The 13222-nt window shown below is 54.0% G+C and overlaps 5 protein-coding genes across 5 annotated transcripts; 2 read left to right on the forward strand and 3 right to left on the reverse strand.

Moving 5' to 3' along the window:
- Window positions 1-50: 50 nt before the first annotated feature.
- On the reverse strand, window positions 51-2705 carry J4E79_008638 (uncharacterized protein; the record flags this gene model as incomplete). The annotated part of the gene is made up of 1 exon (XM_049357493.1): window positions 51-2705. The coding sequence occupies one exon, from the start codon at window positions 2703-2705 to the stop codon at window positions 51-53; it is 2655 nt and encodes an 884-aa protein (XP_049207964.1).
- Window positions 2706-3108: 403 nt separating this feature from the next.
- J4E79_008639 (uncharacterized protein) lies at window positions 3109-5022 on the forward strand (the record flags this gene model as incomplete). The annotated part of the gene is made up of 2 exons (XM_049357494.1): window positions 3109-3194; window positions 3264-5022. The coding sequence occupies 2 exons, from the start codon at window positions 3109-3111 to the stop codon at window positions 5020-5022; spliced, it is 1845 nt and encodes a 614-aa protein (XP_049207965.1).
- A 3791-nt stretch (window positions 5023-8813) lies between these two features.
- On the reverse strand, window positions 8814-9764 carry J4E79_008640 (uncharacterized protein; the record flags this gene model as incomplete). Its single annotated transcript, XM_049357495.1, has 1 exon — window positions 8814-9764. One exon carries the CDS (start codon window positions 9762-9764, stop codon window positions 8814-8816), a length of 951 nt encoding a protein of 316 aa, XP_049207966.1.
- A 536-nt stretch (window positions 9765-10300) lies between these two features.
- On the reverse strand, window positions 10301-11271 carry J4E79_008641 (uncharacterized protein; the record flags this gene model as incomplete). Its single annotated transcript, XM_049357496.1, has 2 exons — window positions 10301-10727; window positions 11039-11271. 2 exons carry the CDS (start codon window positions 11269-11271, stop codon window positions 10301-10303), a joined length of 660 nt encoding a protein of 219 aa, XP_049207967.1.
- A 587-nt stretch (window positions 11272-11858) lies between these two features.
- J4E79_008642 (uncharacterized protein) lies at window positions 11859-12308 on the forward strand (the record flags this gene model as incomplete). The annotated part of the gene is made up of 2 exons (XM_049357497.1): window positions 11859-11890; window positions 11969-12308. The coding sequence occupies 2 exons, from the start codon at window positions 11859-11861 to the stop codon at window positions 12306-12308; spliced, it is 372 nt and encodes a 123-aa protein (XP_049207968.1).
- Between the last annotated feature and the right edge of the window lie 914 nt (window positions 12309-13222).

Here is a 13222-nt window from a genome sequence, read left to right on the forward strand (position 1 = left end):
AACAGATCCCAGCGTAACCAAAGAGGCGGAAAGGGAAGGCAAGAGCGCGTCTACATAACAACGCACTTATCCCTCTCCTCCTGTCCCTGCCCCTGTCCCTGCTGCCCCTGACTCGGTCTCCTCCCTCCGCCCATCCGTCCAGGCAAAACATTACCATGCCTGCCCCTCCCCGCGCCAGGCAGCGCCGGCAACCCGCCACTCGTACTCTGATACGCACTGCCACCCTGCCCCGGCACCGGCGCCTGCGCACTCGCGGGATGCCCAGCCGGAGGCACATATTGCGGACTTGTGATAGCCTCCTCGTACAACGGCGGCGGAGCCGCTTCCCCAGCAGGTCTATGCCCCGTAATATTATTGTTACGGCGGGGTGGAATGACAGGGTTCTGCTGGTTTCGCGGCGGCTGGGGAGGAGCGTTTATAGCGTCCATGGAGAGTTGGTTGTTGCGGGAGTTTCGTTGTTCCGTTTCGCGGCGCTCGCGGTCTTCTTCTTCTTCTTGGAGCTGGAGGGCTAGGGCGAGGTCGTGGTCTTCTTGTTCGGCGCGGCTGAGCGCTTCCGGGGAGGTGACGTCGGTGTCTTGGGGGATGTTGGATTGTGCGTTGCCGCGGCGGGCGGGGACGGTGGTCCAGCCTTGGCCGTTGTCGACGCTGGAAGGTTGGTGCTGGTCTTGTAGGCCGGATGTGTTGCTGTTGTCGACGGAGCGGAAGTCGCCGGAGAAGAGCTGGCTACCTTGGCCGTTGACGTCGGTAAGAGACTCCCAGACAATTTCGTCGTGGGTGGAGTAGCCCTGGTCTGTGACGAGAGTGACGAGCTCGCCATTGCGAGGGTTCTTGCAGAGCGTCGAAAAGTGGTCGTTTCGGAACAGGATAGCGACTTGACCGGGCTGGAGGTTATCGCGAATGACCTTCAAACCATGGTCGGTCAGCTGAGTTGGCCAACGCATCAAGAACTCTTTGATGGCGTGGATGTCCGTAAACATCTGTTGCTCGTCCTCGTTCAGAGACTCGCCCGCCCCTAACTTCGCGTTCAACTCCTCCTCCTGGAACTGTACAAACTGTGATGTTTCGTATGACGCTGCTACGCGACTGAAGGCAGCATAAGCGTCGGATCCAGCTTCGGGCAGCCATCCATGCATCAGTGGGATGTTGAAAGTGCGGTACAACTTCATGTCCTGAGTGTTCTCAAAAGCGCCAGCTCGGCTCGTGAGCGTGGATTGTGCATCCGGGGTGTTGGAGTCCGGGACAAACATGGGGTTGACATTGAGACCTGTGTGGAGAGCGAGGAGGAACTTGTACAACTCGCTCACGTCGGGGAGAGCTTGCGCAGCATCACCCCGTCTACCGGACATCAACTCGTCGAAGACGGCATCAAGCAGTAGTCCCAGGCTGACTGTCTCGCGTGTGCGTAATGTCTCAACAAGCGCAGTGTCAAGCCTAGCAGGAGTCGAAAGGACTAGTGCGTTGACCAAAGCCAGCAAAGGGCAGGGGCCATTCAGGTTCTGCGTCAGGATGGGCGAGACGCGCATGTCCTCGATCGTGTGGTCAAGCCAGCGAATGTGCTTGATTTGGTAGTGTTCCTTCCTCTGTCTCTCCATTGTCGTATTGGGCGATTCCAAGCCAGGAGGAGCGGACGAACCGATACCTGTGTCGATAGGTCTAGGAGGCATTGCAGGCGCCATATCCTCGTGCGACCTTCTTGGCGGCAGCGCAGGTGGAGGTTCTTCGGATGAGGGTGGTGTTTGCTCGGGCGTGTATTGAGGTGGAAGAGGCGATTGCTCTACGATATTCGCATTTGAAATGATTGGGGCGGGAATGTTGTGTGAGCTTTCATTACGGGCAGCTGCATCGCTTGGCGGTGCCGTCCAGGGTACAGTGTCAGTATGAGCATCGTGCGAGGCGGGTTCCCATGGATTCGTATCGAGGGAGGTGTCTGCATGCTCCGACCGGGGTGTAGGTGAGTTCACAGCAATGACAGGCGGCTCTACTGGTGCTGTCGACTGCGTAGACGGGGCATGGTCATCTAGTCCAAGGTTCTTCATGTCGTGGGTGGGGGTACTTGGCGTCTGGAAGGCCGGGAGCTCGACGGGCGCCTCGTACTTGTGGGCGTGGCTCGGCGCATCGCCCCAGATAGCCTGGCTGCTCTCTCCGTCCCAGCTGTTCTGTCCAGTCGTCTGCATCTTCAGGTAGGGGTTGTTGGTCTTCAGCGGGATGGAGCCATTCGACTGCTCGGACACGGTGCTGGCTGCGCCGTAGGAAGCCGCGCTGGCACCGGTGGGCGTGGCCGAGATGCTTTCCTGTGAGCGCTTGATGGGGATACCTGCCGGCGGCCCTGGCCTCAAAGCATCGGGAAGGCCGCTGGTGATGTGTGTTGTACTTGGCACAGGTGGCCTTTTTCCAGCAGCCGGCTTCAGGGCGGCAGGCACGTCGTTGTGGTTGATGTCTTCGAAGTCATCATCCGACTGGTTCCACTCGTCTTCGCTCAGGTCCGAGTCGCTCTCGTGCTTGTCGTCGGGAAGTCGCGTCTCCTCGGGCGTCTTGATGTTGAACGCTGGCGACTTGCTTGTGCTGGGCGGGTTCACGGCACGCTCGGGCGATACGGGAAAGGCAGGCGGGTGCTCGTCAGAGGGCGTCGTGGGATACGGGGGTATCGCTTTGGACAGCGGCGCTGGAACGACGTCGTCGGCTTCGTCGGACTTTCGTAGCACCATGTTTGCAGTGCCCTGGGGCTTGGTGTGGGATATGGGGGGGTTCTCGCGACAGTGGGCGTGGCGCGGCAGTATGAGGAAGGCGGGTGAAGGAGATTGATATTGAAGCAGGACTCCAGCGAAAGAAGCAAAGTAGTAGACGTAAGCGACGTGTTGGACCCGAGTGACACGCCCAAGTAGCAGAAGTCGCGATGGCGATGACGTACGACTGGTGCGAGGGTGTGGCTGAGCCTGTGGCTGAGTAAGACGCGGCGGTGCGCCTCGGAACTATTCCTTGCGACAAATTCACTAGCTCCACCTCACCTTTGCGCGTGCAGAACGGGACTGGAAGTGTGATACGACACACTCTTAGCTACTGCTACACATGGAATAGTAAAGAACACAGGACCGCGACCACATTCGCGCCATGCATTCCCACGTCCGCCCCAATACGCACGTTGCGCTGCGACTGCCCTCAGGCCTCTTCAAGATCGTCGAAATCACACCGAATACGTACGTCGCATAGCTGGAGTGAGCCCTCCGTGTGCATATGTTTGAGAATCTTTTCTAAACGCCCTACAGGAGCATCAATCTCGGCAAATTCGGCACCTTCAACTCCAACCTCCTCCTCGGCCGCCCGTACTATCTCACCTACGAACTGCTCGACAAGGACGATGGCAAATCCAAGACGGAGCTGCGCGTCGTGCCCGCTTCCGAACTCCACGCCGAAGCTCTAGGTAGCGACCATGCGCCTGCTGCAGAAACTAGCGAAGAGAATGCCGAGGGTACTGCGGGTGCTACGGGCTTCGACATTGTGGGAGAAGATGGGCAGGTCATCATGCGCAATAATCGCTTGACCGTTGACGATGCTTCGCGGCAGGCGCTATCAATGGCTGAGATCGAAGAGCTCAAGAAGGCAGGCGCCGGCTCTGGCAAAGAGATCATCGCCAAGATCATGGCTTCCCACAACGCGATCGACGAGAAGACGAGCTTTTCGCTGGCCAAGTACACCCTGCGGAAGTCGAAGAAATACTTGAAACGCTTCACCGCCCTGCCCATGGATGTTGGTCTGCTCACAGAATATGTCTTGGAGAAGGAGGCATACAAGATCATGGAGCTGAGGGAAGATCTACTGGGCTTGATCAACAGCTGGGCAAATATACACTCTGGGGCGACAAATCAGATTCACATGGCAGAAGATGGAGTCAGCCAGGTAGGAGGAGGGCGATGGCTCGTAGTAGATGACACCGGAGGGCTTGTCACAGCAGCACTTGCCGAGAAGATGGGCATCCTCTACCCGGAGGACGAATACGATGACTCGTCATCGGAAGAGGAGGCAGCTGACGTCGAAATGAACGGCACATCAGCCCCAGCCTCCGCCCCAGAGCCCAAAGACACCGACACTGCCATGCCCGACGCCGACACCACAACAACCACAGACCCCACAGCCACCCCTTCAGATCCCCCTCCCCGCCCGCGAAAACCCCCACGACCACACATCCCGCAAATGTCCGCCCAAACCAACACCCTCACCGTCCTGCACCCCAACAACCAACCCAACCTCTCCTACCTAAAATACTTCGGCTACGACTACGGCAACCCCACGCCCGCCCACCCCCTCTACAAACACCTCAAATCGCTCTCCTGGCTCGCCCTCCTCCACCCCGAAGACGACCCTTCCTACGACGAGCCCGAGATAATCTCCGAAGAAGTGCTTGCAAGCATGAAGTCGACGAAACGCGGTACGTATTACAAGAAGCGCAGACGCTGGGAGAGGGTTAAGAGTGTGGTGGATGAGACGAAGAGGGGTGGGTTTGATGGGTTGGTGGTGGCGACGGCGATGGATGCGAAGACTGTGTTGAGGGAGTTGGTGCCGCTTGTCAAGGGGGGTGGGAGGATTGTGGTGTATAATCCTAATGTTGAGCCGTTGGTGGAGTTGTGCGATCTTTACTCGAAAGAACGCCGCGCGGCGTACATCGCACGCGAATTTGGGCCGCCGCCGCAAACCAACGGTAATAGCAACACCAACGGCAAACGAGTGAAGATCGAAGAAGACGTCAGCACTCCCGCAGGCACGTCCGAAGCCGACAACGAAGAAGACGACTTCCCGCTCAACCCCACGTTGGTCCTCGCACCCAGTCTGCAGACGGCAAGAGCGCGTCAGTGGCAGGTTCTTCCTGGCAGGACGCATCCTATGATGACGAGTAAGGGTGGGGCGGAGGGGTACATTTTCACGGCTACGAGGGTGGTGCCGGTTGAGGGGAGGGTCGAGGCGAGGGGGCATCATGGGAAGAAGAAGAGGAGGGTTGAGGAGAGTGGGGAGGCGGGTGCTGCAGCGTAGATGGGAGGGTAGAACGCAGATGTGCGGGAGGATGGTTGGTCTGTGAGTTATTACCAATCAGGTGAGCATGTAGGATGTCTTTTGGAAGTTCTGATGGCGTCATACACATGACCTCGCAAGTGCGCAAGTCATCCCATCTTTGTGTTGGGTATATAAGTACATCTCTCGCACCCGCTATCCTTTTCTTCTTCATAACATTCGCCTTCCATCATTTTCCAAAACGTAGGAACTGGAAACCCATGCCCTGCTTCGCTTTCTCCAAATCAGTGGGCACTGACCACCATGGGCGGCTTTCTCCTCTTTCTTCCAAAAAACAAACAGCTCAGGGCGATGTCTGCGTCCGCCGTCCAAAACAATACACATCCTTCACCATGGCCTTCGCTCTTCTTTCCAAAAAACTCGTCAGGAGCTCAAATGTTGGAGAGCAGAGAGCAGAAACTTCCGAAAAGGCAGAAGAGAAAAACAACGGCGACACGTTCATGCATCCCGGCGCTGGTTTCTTCGTTCACATCACTACCGTCCTTGCTGGCAGCTTGTCTGTGTGTATAAAATCAGCGGCATTCTTTGCTATGATCTTCTGCATCACACTCCAATTTTTTATATACCAAAAATTTCAGTCGACACTGTGATGTGCTGTCTTTCTTCCAAAATCTCCATCCTCCGAGCTCATGAGTGGGAAGACTGTCGGACTTCTGCGATCTCAAAAACGCACCTGCCGTTCGTGATGATTCCGAAAAGTCGGAGAAGTGCTCCATGTGTTCGAGAAAAACGCAAACAATCGCTTTATGGAGAACAAAAAAGGTACCTGGCATGGTTCGATGACTTCCGCGGCTTCCTTCCCTCGCAAGCCGCTAGCTGAACTGGCGGGTATAAGAACCCGTCTTCTTGCGCTCGCTACCTTTCTTCTTTATCATACTTCCTGCTAGGGCTTCTCTCAAAAAGTATTGTACACAGTCTTACATGTGCGTTCTCTCTTCCAAAATCTTGATCCGGTCAAACCATGGCCAAGAAGACCTCCGCGCTTCCCACATCCAGAATTTCGATCCTAAAACTACATATTTCCATTCTATGTCCCGCGACTGCGACTTCTAAATCGCAAAAGGAGCAGAGGATGGCTGTGTGGTTTGGCGCTGTAACAAAAGTTCAACAAACCCTGCCATGTGTGTGGAAAAGATTAAATCTTACCTCGCCTTCGTCATGTCCTGAGAAAGTAAGCAACAGTCACGCCGATGGACTCAAAAACGCAATTCGAGAAACATATGATTCTCTGTCTCTGTGTTCAACTTTGTCCATTCAAATTCAAAAGTCGAGAGCGGATGTCTGATGGGGTTGGAGAAAGGCTCCTTTCGTTTCAGACTTGCAGTCCAAAATAGGACAGCGCGTTCGGATGTGCCACGACTCGTCCTTGTGCAAATATGAAAAGTCTTTCGACAAAGCATATGTCTCTGTGTTTCTAGAAACGGAAATCGCGAATGGTTATGGCTGTTAAGAATGCCCGCTGTCCCGAGATTTCGTCCTTCAAACACAGATGATCAAGACTTCATGTTGTGCGATTGCGACTTCCAAAAATCTGTCAGGCGTCAAAATGATCTGTGTGCGTGTGCGAACACGAGGATTGATGATGCTGTATTCCTCAAATCTGGAAAGTACTACCACATGTTGGAGCTTTCAAAACGAGATGCTTGCATGGCATGTCTGCTCCTCCTCATGATTTGACAAGTCCACGCTTGTGCGGTTCGGGGACGGTCGCTGCGGTCTGAGCGTCAGCCATAGGCGTGTATAAATACCAACTGCCTTTCGCTCTGCTTTGTCTTCTACAATTTCTACAGCCTTTACTGGTCTTCTCCAAAAAGTCACTGGGATCTCCCCATGGCTGCCTCTTCTTTCAAAAATCCGACTGCTCAGCGCCATGACTAAGACGTTTTCTGGGGTGTTTACTCAAAAGTTACAACCTCTGCCACATGTGTAGCGGAATCAAACTACGACTCTTCATTCTTAATCGCAGGTCGATGGTCGCCATGGGAAAGCTATCCAAAACCCTCGTCTTCACTTTCTATGTGTGTCAACCAAAACCCTCGTCATTGTACGATGAGACATTAAAAAAGCAATCGAGGTGTTTCTATGGCTCGGTTCTCTCGTGCTGCGGCTAATATAAAAGCTTTCATCTTCCTCCCGGTCTTCCTCTCTTCTATATCCTCACTCACAAAAGAGGAATTACCAAAACGACAATACAGAGGATTCATGACTTGCCGCTGCCAACAAAACGCCGTCAGGATGACCGGATGGCTGCAGTCTCTGTCTGCGACATTATCAAAACCACCGAGATTGCCTATAATGTGCACCATTCAATCTCCGCGACCAAAAGCACAAGCTTGAATCTCTATGTGCTCTTCTCCGCTCTTCTTCTCGCAAATCTACGCACTCCTCCCCCATGACAAGTTGTGGCGGTACCAAAAGATCTCGAAGACGTGATCATGTCGCGAGTCTCTTCTTTCTCCCAAAAGCCATGGAATCCTCTTTGATGGGATCGCCGGCTCCGCGCCTCATCAAAAATACGAAGTCAGCAACGCATGTCCTCTGTCGGAACAACGAGAAAAGGCACCATGCACTGCATATGTCGCTGACGGTGAGCGCGACGAAACTTCATTGAAATGTCGCAACCCAGGTTGTATGACTGGCGGCTGAGCTTGTGGTGATATAAAAGCCCGGCCGTCACGCCCGGCTTTCCACTCTTCTTCTACTACACACGATCCTAGGTATCAAAATGCTCAGAATACCAAGTCATGTCTCTTCTCTCTTTTCCAAGATAAACAAACATAGGTTACATAAGTCTAGAGGAGGGGAGAGTCTCGAAACGTACTGCTATTACAACTTATAAGAGGTTATGCTAAGATGTACAAAGCTATGCTTAACTTAACCCGCGTTCTTAAACATCTTCTGCGTCGTGCAGACACCAAATGTCAAGTGCTTTTCCGACATGTCTTTCTCTCCTGCTCTGTCAAAGAAACGAAGACACTCAAAGAACATGAGAAAAGCAGAACCCAGGCAAGAACTTGTCCTTCCAGAGGGATATAAAATCCCGCCGTTGTTTCTCCTCTTCTCTTCAACCAGCGTTCCATACTTCAAACTCAAAAAAAGCAACATATGCAGCCCATGTTCGCTCTGGCTGCTGTTCTTTTTAAACATCCAGCTGTGTTCGTTATGAGATCGAGAGACTGCCAGCCTGTACAGTTAACTAAACGGAAGAGACATCCTGATGGGATACAGCGTACTGAATTAAAAGGAATGTCATGATGAGTTCTAGCGAACCAAGAAACGCATGAAGGTTGGAAGCATGCAACATATTTGCATCTGAATGGGTGGCGTTATAGAATACAGCTGTGAATTCGTTCCTGCCCCTGTGCAACGTCGTCTTGCTATACTTGGCTACATACCTGAGCGTACATGGAACTATCACACGAGATATGGAGTGGAGAATGATGAGATATCGACGCATAGCATTGGCAAAGGCAACGCCTACACTATCTAACGAACCTGATCGATAAATCCATCGATCGGAATTACCGCTTGATGACGCCATCAAGTCCTCTCATAACGCGTGATGATCCCATCACGCATTTACCATACCGGTCGATGAATCCATCGAGCGTGTCCTGGAATTACCATGGTCCTACAGCACCTCTGGCAGCAAGACTTCCTGCAACGGCACATCAGATCCGTCAGCAAAACGTGAAGCCTCCGGCACGGAGACGTACTCGACTGCCACCGTCGCCGGGGTCATCGTGACCGCTTCACGCGCGCAAAGCATCGAACCGGGGGAAAGGAGCTCGTGGCGTCTCATTCACCCAGAAACCCCTCTCCTTCCACCCCTTTCCCTCTCGCAGATCCTCTGGCAAGGGCAGGACCAGTATGTACTCCCCCTTTGCATCCGCCCGTAGCATGGCGCAAGGCCTTGGGTCGTATAAACCACCGTCCTCGACGCTTGTGGAGCAGTTTCGGCACGCTCTGGTAGGCTCTTGGCCCTTCGGCAGATTATCAGAGACGATCAATTTCTCTGCAGTTATGAGCATGCAAGCAGCATTCCTTTCCGAATCGGCATCGTTCCAAGCTCTGATGCACAAGTCGTTCGTCAGCCATTTCTTGACTTCATTGCGAAGCAGTGTCGTAAGCCGATCAGGAATGCCGTTGCGTATGACGACGTTGCGTCCACCTTGGACAGGCAACAGTATCGCAATTGGGTATTCTTTGGCACGAAGCTTCGAAGGGGCAATCGTAGGCACGTAGCTTTCGGGTTCGGCATCGCTAGCAAACGGGCAGTCGCTCTCTTCAGAGCGGCGAGATGGACGTTTTGATCGACTGCGCAAAACGTCTTCGGCACTGGCTTGCCGTTTCCCTGCGCTCTTCTTTGGCACTGTCCTCCGAGACGGATCTTGGTGCCCTTGCAGTTTTGGCACCTCTGACCCCTGCCTAGCGTCGGTATGCTGATGGCTAATTGTGGCAGCTGGATCTGTTGTTACCCCGAGACGATGGGTTTTGACAAAGGTGCGAACCCTCTTTCGTTGTTCATGACGGCTAGGCAAATTCTCTTTCTCCAGGAGCTCCGCAAAACGCTGGTCACTGGTGCAATTGTCCAACCTTTGGTCGATCTCTTCACGCCGCAGTCTGCTGACTTCTCTTTGGGCACGCAGAGGTTCAAGAAGGCGCTCAATCGCGTCGGGATCGTCAGGCAGGTGGGAGGCCATTTTTTCGATGTGAGTGGTATGGCGTTGCAGTCAATTTGAGGAAATGAGTTCATGACGTGTGCGCGCTACTTGGTAATCACGCTCGTGAGGGCAGGCACGAAGAATCGGATGACAAACGTTGACGTAGCTGTGGTGGTTTGGGCAGGAAGTCGCACCCCATCCGCTACATCATCTCCCACACACCACTTCTCACAACGCCGCTCGAATTACGAGGCATGCCGCACGATCTAGCAGATACCAGCGGGATGTCTTCAAGCGTAGTGCTGCAAAAGCTGGCCGTAACACACAGATTGATTGTTCAATTATTCAAATACATTCATTGATGCCGCACCCTCTATCTATTCGCAGCGATGACCTCTTCCTCTTCCTCGTGAGCTTTTCTCACGAGCATTTAATTGACCCACGAGCATCTACTCAAAGGTGTACACTCACAAGTGTTTACTCATGAGCGGTCATCACGAGACGACGACACCGTCACCTCTTGGCCCTCCAAATAACGCACAGCCTTGTCGAAATAGTCCTCTTCGGCATCCACCTCACCGACTTATTCGAGCAAGCTCTTCATCAACGAGTCTGTCGAACTCTTCGCTAAGAGCGTTGAAATCATGCTCGTCGACTTCTTCTTTCTTAACGAAAGGAGGAGAAGTACGACTCGCATCCCTGAGCCTCTCATTCTCAGCCCTGAGCTGCTCAATCTCAGTCTTGAGCCGCTCATTCTCGGCCCGGAGAGCATCCATGTCCGCCCTCATCTTATCGATCTCGGCACCACCGGCATCAGTCCGTAATCGCTTCGGCTCCGGTTGTTCGTCGTCGTCACCCCGTGAGCGCTTGGGCACCTGCTGTGACGGATGGTAGTGTCCTTTGTCGGCAAGCGGCAGCACGCTATCGGCAAACTCGCGGTGCTCTGGGTAGTCGCGTCGAATGACCTCCAAATCGAGTGGCGATGGGCGAGTTTGCCTGGGCCTACGCATCCCTTCGCTTGGGCACGCACGCTTCAGGAAGGCAGCAGAGAGCCAATATCGGTCACAAAGCTATCGAGCATCAGCATCTGGTGGACCTCAGCATGGGGGAGAAGCCTTACGCATCCTTGGTGGTTCATGGTTCCACAACGGCAGCAGCGACGAGGGCAAGAGCCGTCGCGGAGCAAATGATACGAGCCATGCCCGTAAATGTTTGTTTCTCCACAATGCAGACAGGTCGTGTCCTTGCGGCTCATTCCAGAGCCGGCCGGAATCTCCAGCTGGTCGACGCAGTCGTGGGGCCGAAGGTAGTACATGACGTCGAGCTTCAGCCTATACTGACCGTTGTCGGCATTGTTATTGGCATTGGCACTGCCACTGGCATTGCCATGGGCAGACCCATCGTTGTACCCGTTGGCACTGGGGTTGGCACTGTAGCCACCTCTGCCACGAGGTGCTCCAGATGGCGCATTGTAGCTCCCTCGTCGAGGTCCTGTCGGCACTTGACGTTGGCCGAAGCCCTGCGGATGGTTGCCGCGTCCTCGCATTTTTGCGATTTTTGGCAGATTTCGAAAAGAAATTGGTGTGGTGTGGACGCGAGAGGTAGGAGGCAAGAGCTCTGGAGGCTCTTCGGGTACGAGCCACAGGCAGCGAGGAAGGCACGTCTAATTCACTTTCACTCTTCACACCAGTCAACTCGAAGCCGATTGACAGCGTGATAATCATCTTCCCATGGTACTGCGATGCCCAGAGGCGACCCAGAGACGACGAGCCAACCACACCTTCCGAATTTCATACGACTTATACGCGAGGAGATACTGGCTTTGGATGGCGGTGTGCAGGTAACTTAAGATTTCCAGGTGGAATGAGGCAAGTAAATTAAGAATACGAGACATCTAAACATGAGAGTACAAAGCCAACGTGCCCTCGTCTACACGGGGCTACAGTGCATGACGGCGTGAATTTCGGGTGTCGCCGCAGCCATGGACATTATAAAGAGAAGCGTGTCCTCGCAACAGCATTACTCCTCTTCTACGGTCCGCGATGAACCCCGCCGTCGAGTTCGTAGGTGTACTGCACAGGCATCTCCTGAGGTGGCTCGGCGGCAGCATGTTGATATTTGTAGGGCCCAGGAATGACGGGCTCTGATGCCAGCTCGGCCTTTGGGTACGCGTCTTGGTACATCACCGGCGGCGCATATGGTTGCAACTTCTTCTTCTGTCGACGCTTGTAGAGAAACCATAGGCCTACGCCGACTACCAGCGCCAGTGTCGGTCCAATGGCGATACCCGCGATAGCTCCGCCTGACAAGGAGGAGGACGAGGAAGACGAAGACGAATTGCTAGACGGAGGTGGCGGTATGGCGCTCGATGCTGCGTTGGATAGGACGTCTGATGCTGTAGCAGGGGCGGAAGAGGGTGTTGATGATGCTGAGTCTGACGCAGACGAGGTAATTTCGGACGTTGGCGATGCGGAGCTTGGCTTAATACTCGAGCTACTTGTTGGAGCGGCGCTGGCGCTGGCAAGTGACACGAGGTCAGCCGAGAGAATCTGGCAGCGTACAAACTTCTCGGTGAATTTGTAGCCCGACGCGCATGTAGTCTGGCCTGGACAGCATGCTTGATCTACGCCAGCCTCAAGGTTAGCGCATGGCACCGAGTCGGCTTCTTCACAGACAGATGGCTGGTCGACGTAACAGCCAGGCTCGCTATTGGGATTGTCGATGCAGCACCATCCCTTATTGAGGAGATTTTGGCACTGGGGGTAGCTTTCTCCCTTTCGGATACAGCAGAGCGTATTGCTGGGGTTGCAGGTATTTGTTACTGCGCCTTCGCCTGGAAACGCATCTTCGCATACATCGCGTTTGAAGACTTCGAGTCCTTGCTTGAGGGCGCGCTTGATGTTTAGTGCAGCTTCCTGTGGTGTGGGGGAAGTTCTTGGTCGAAGGTCGAGTGCTCGTGTCGGGGGCTTATTGAGTGTATGCGCAAAAGTGACCGTAGTAAGGCAGAACAGGAAGAAGACCCATCGCGAGACCGTGATGAACGAGCCAGCCATCGGTCAAGCGGATTTGGTGTTGAAGGCCGAAGGTAACAATTCGGTACGCGTCTAGAGAATGGTTTGGTAGAGACGTACAAACACGCGAGCGAGGCCCAGATCTGATCTTATGAGAATAGTGTGCTGAAAGGCCGTGCACCGCCATTGTGCTGCGGTCGATATTGAGACCAATTGCAGTGGCTATCGCCCATCTTAGGGTGGGGGCCTTACAGCGCGCATGTGGATTACTGGCTGAGCGGCCTGAGGTTCGGCCTGAGGCTGTCAGGCAGCCTGGCGCTTAGCCTCATGCTCGTAGTTTCTTCCAATCCTTCTCGAAAGATATGCAAATACACATGCTGCAAGACATCGATGGGTTAGTCCGCGACTTTCCAATACATATGCTTCGCCATCATCGTTGCGCTCAGAAGAGAGGGGGAGGGCGGTCTGTCTCGTAGGTGTGTTATC

This window comes from Alternaria viburni (genome assembly GCF_023758015.1).
Source record: "Alternaria viburni strain BMP 2772 chromosome Unknown scaffold_21, whole genome shotgun sequence".
Taxonomy (NCBI): domain Eukaryota; kingdom Fungi; phylum Ascomycota; class Dothideomycetes; order Pleosporales; family Pleosporaceae; genus Alternaria; species Alternaria viburni.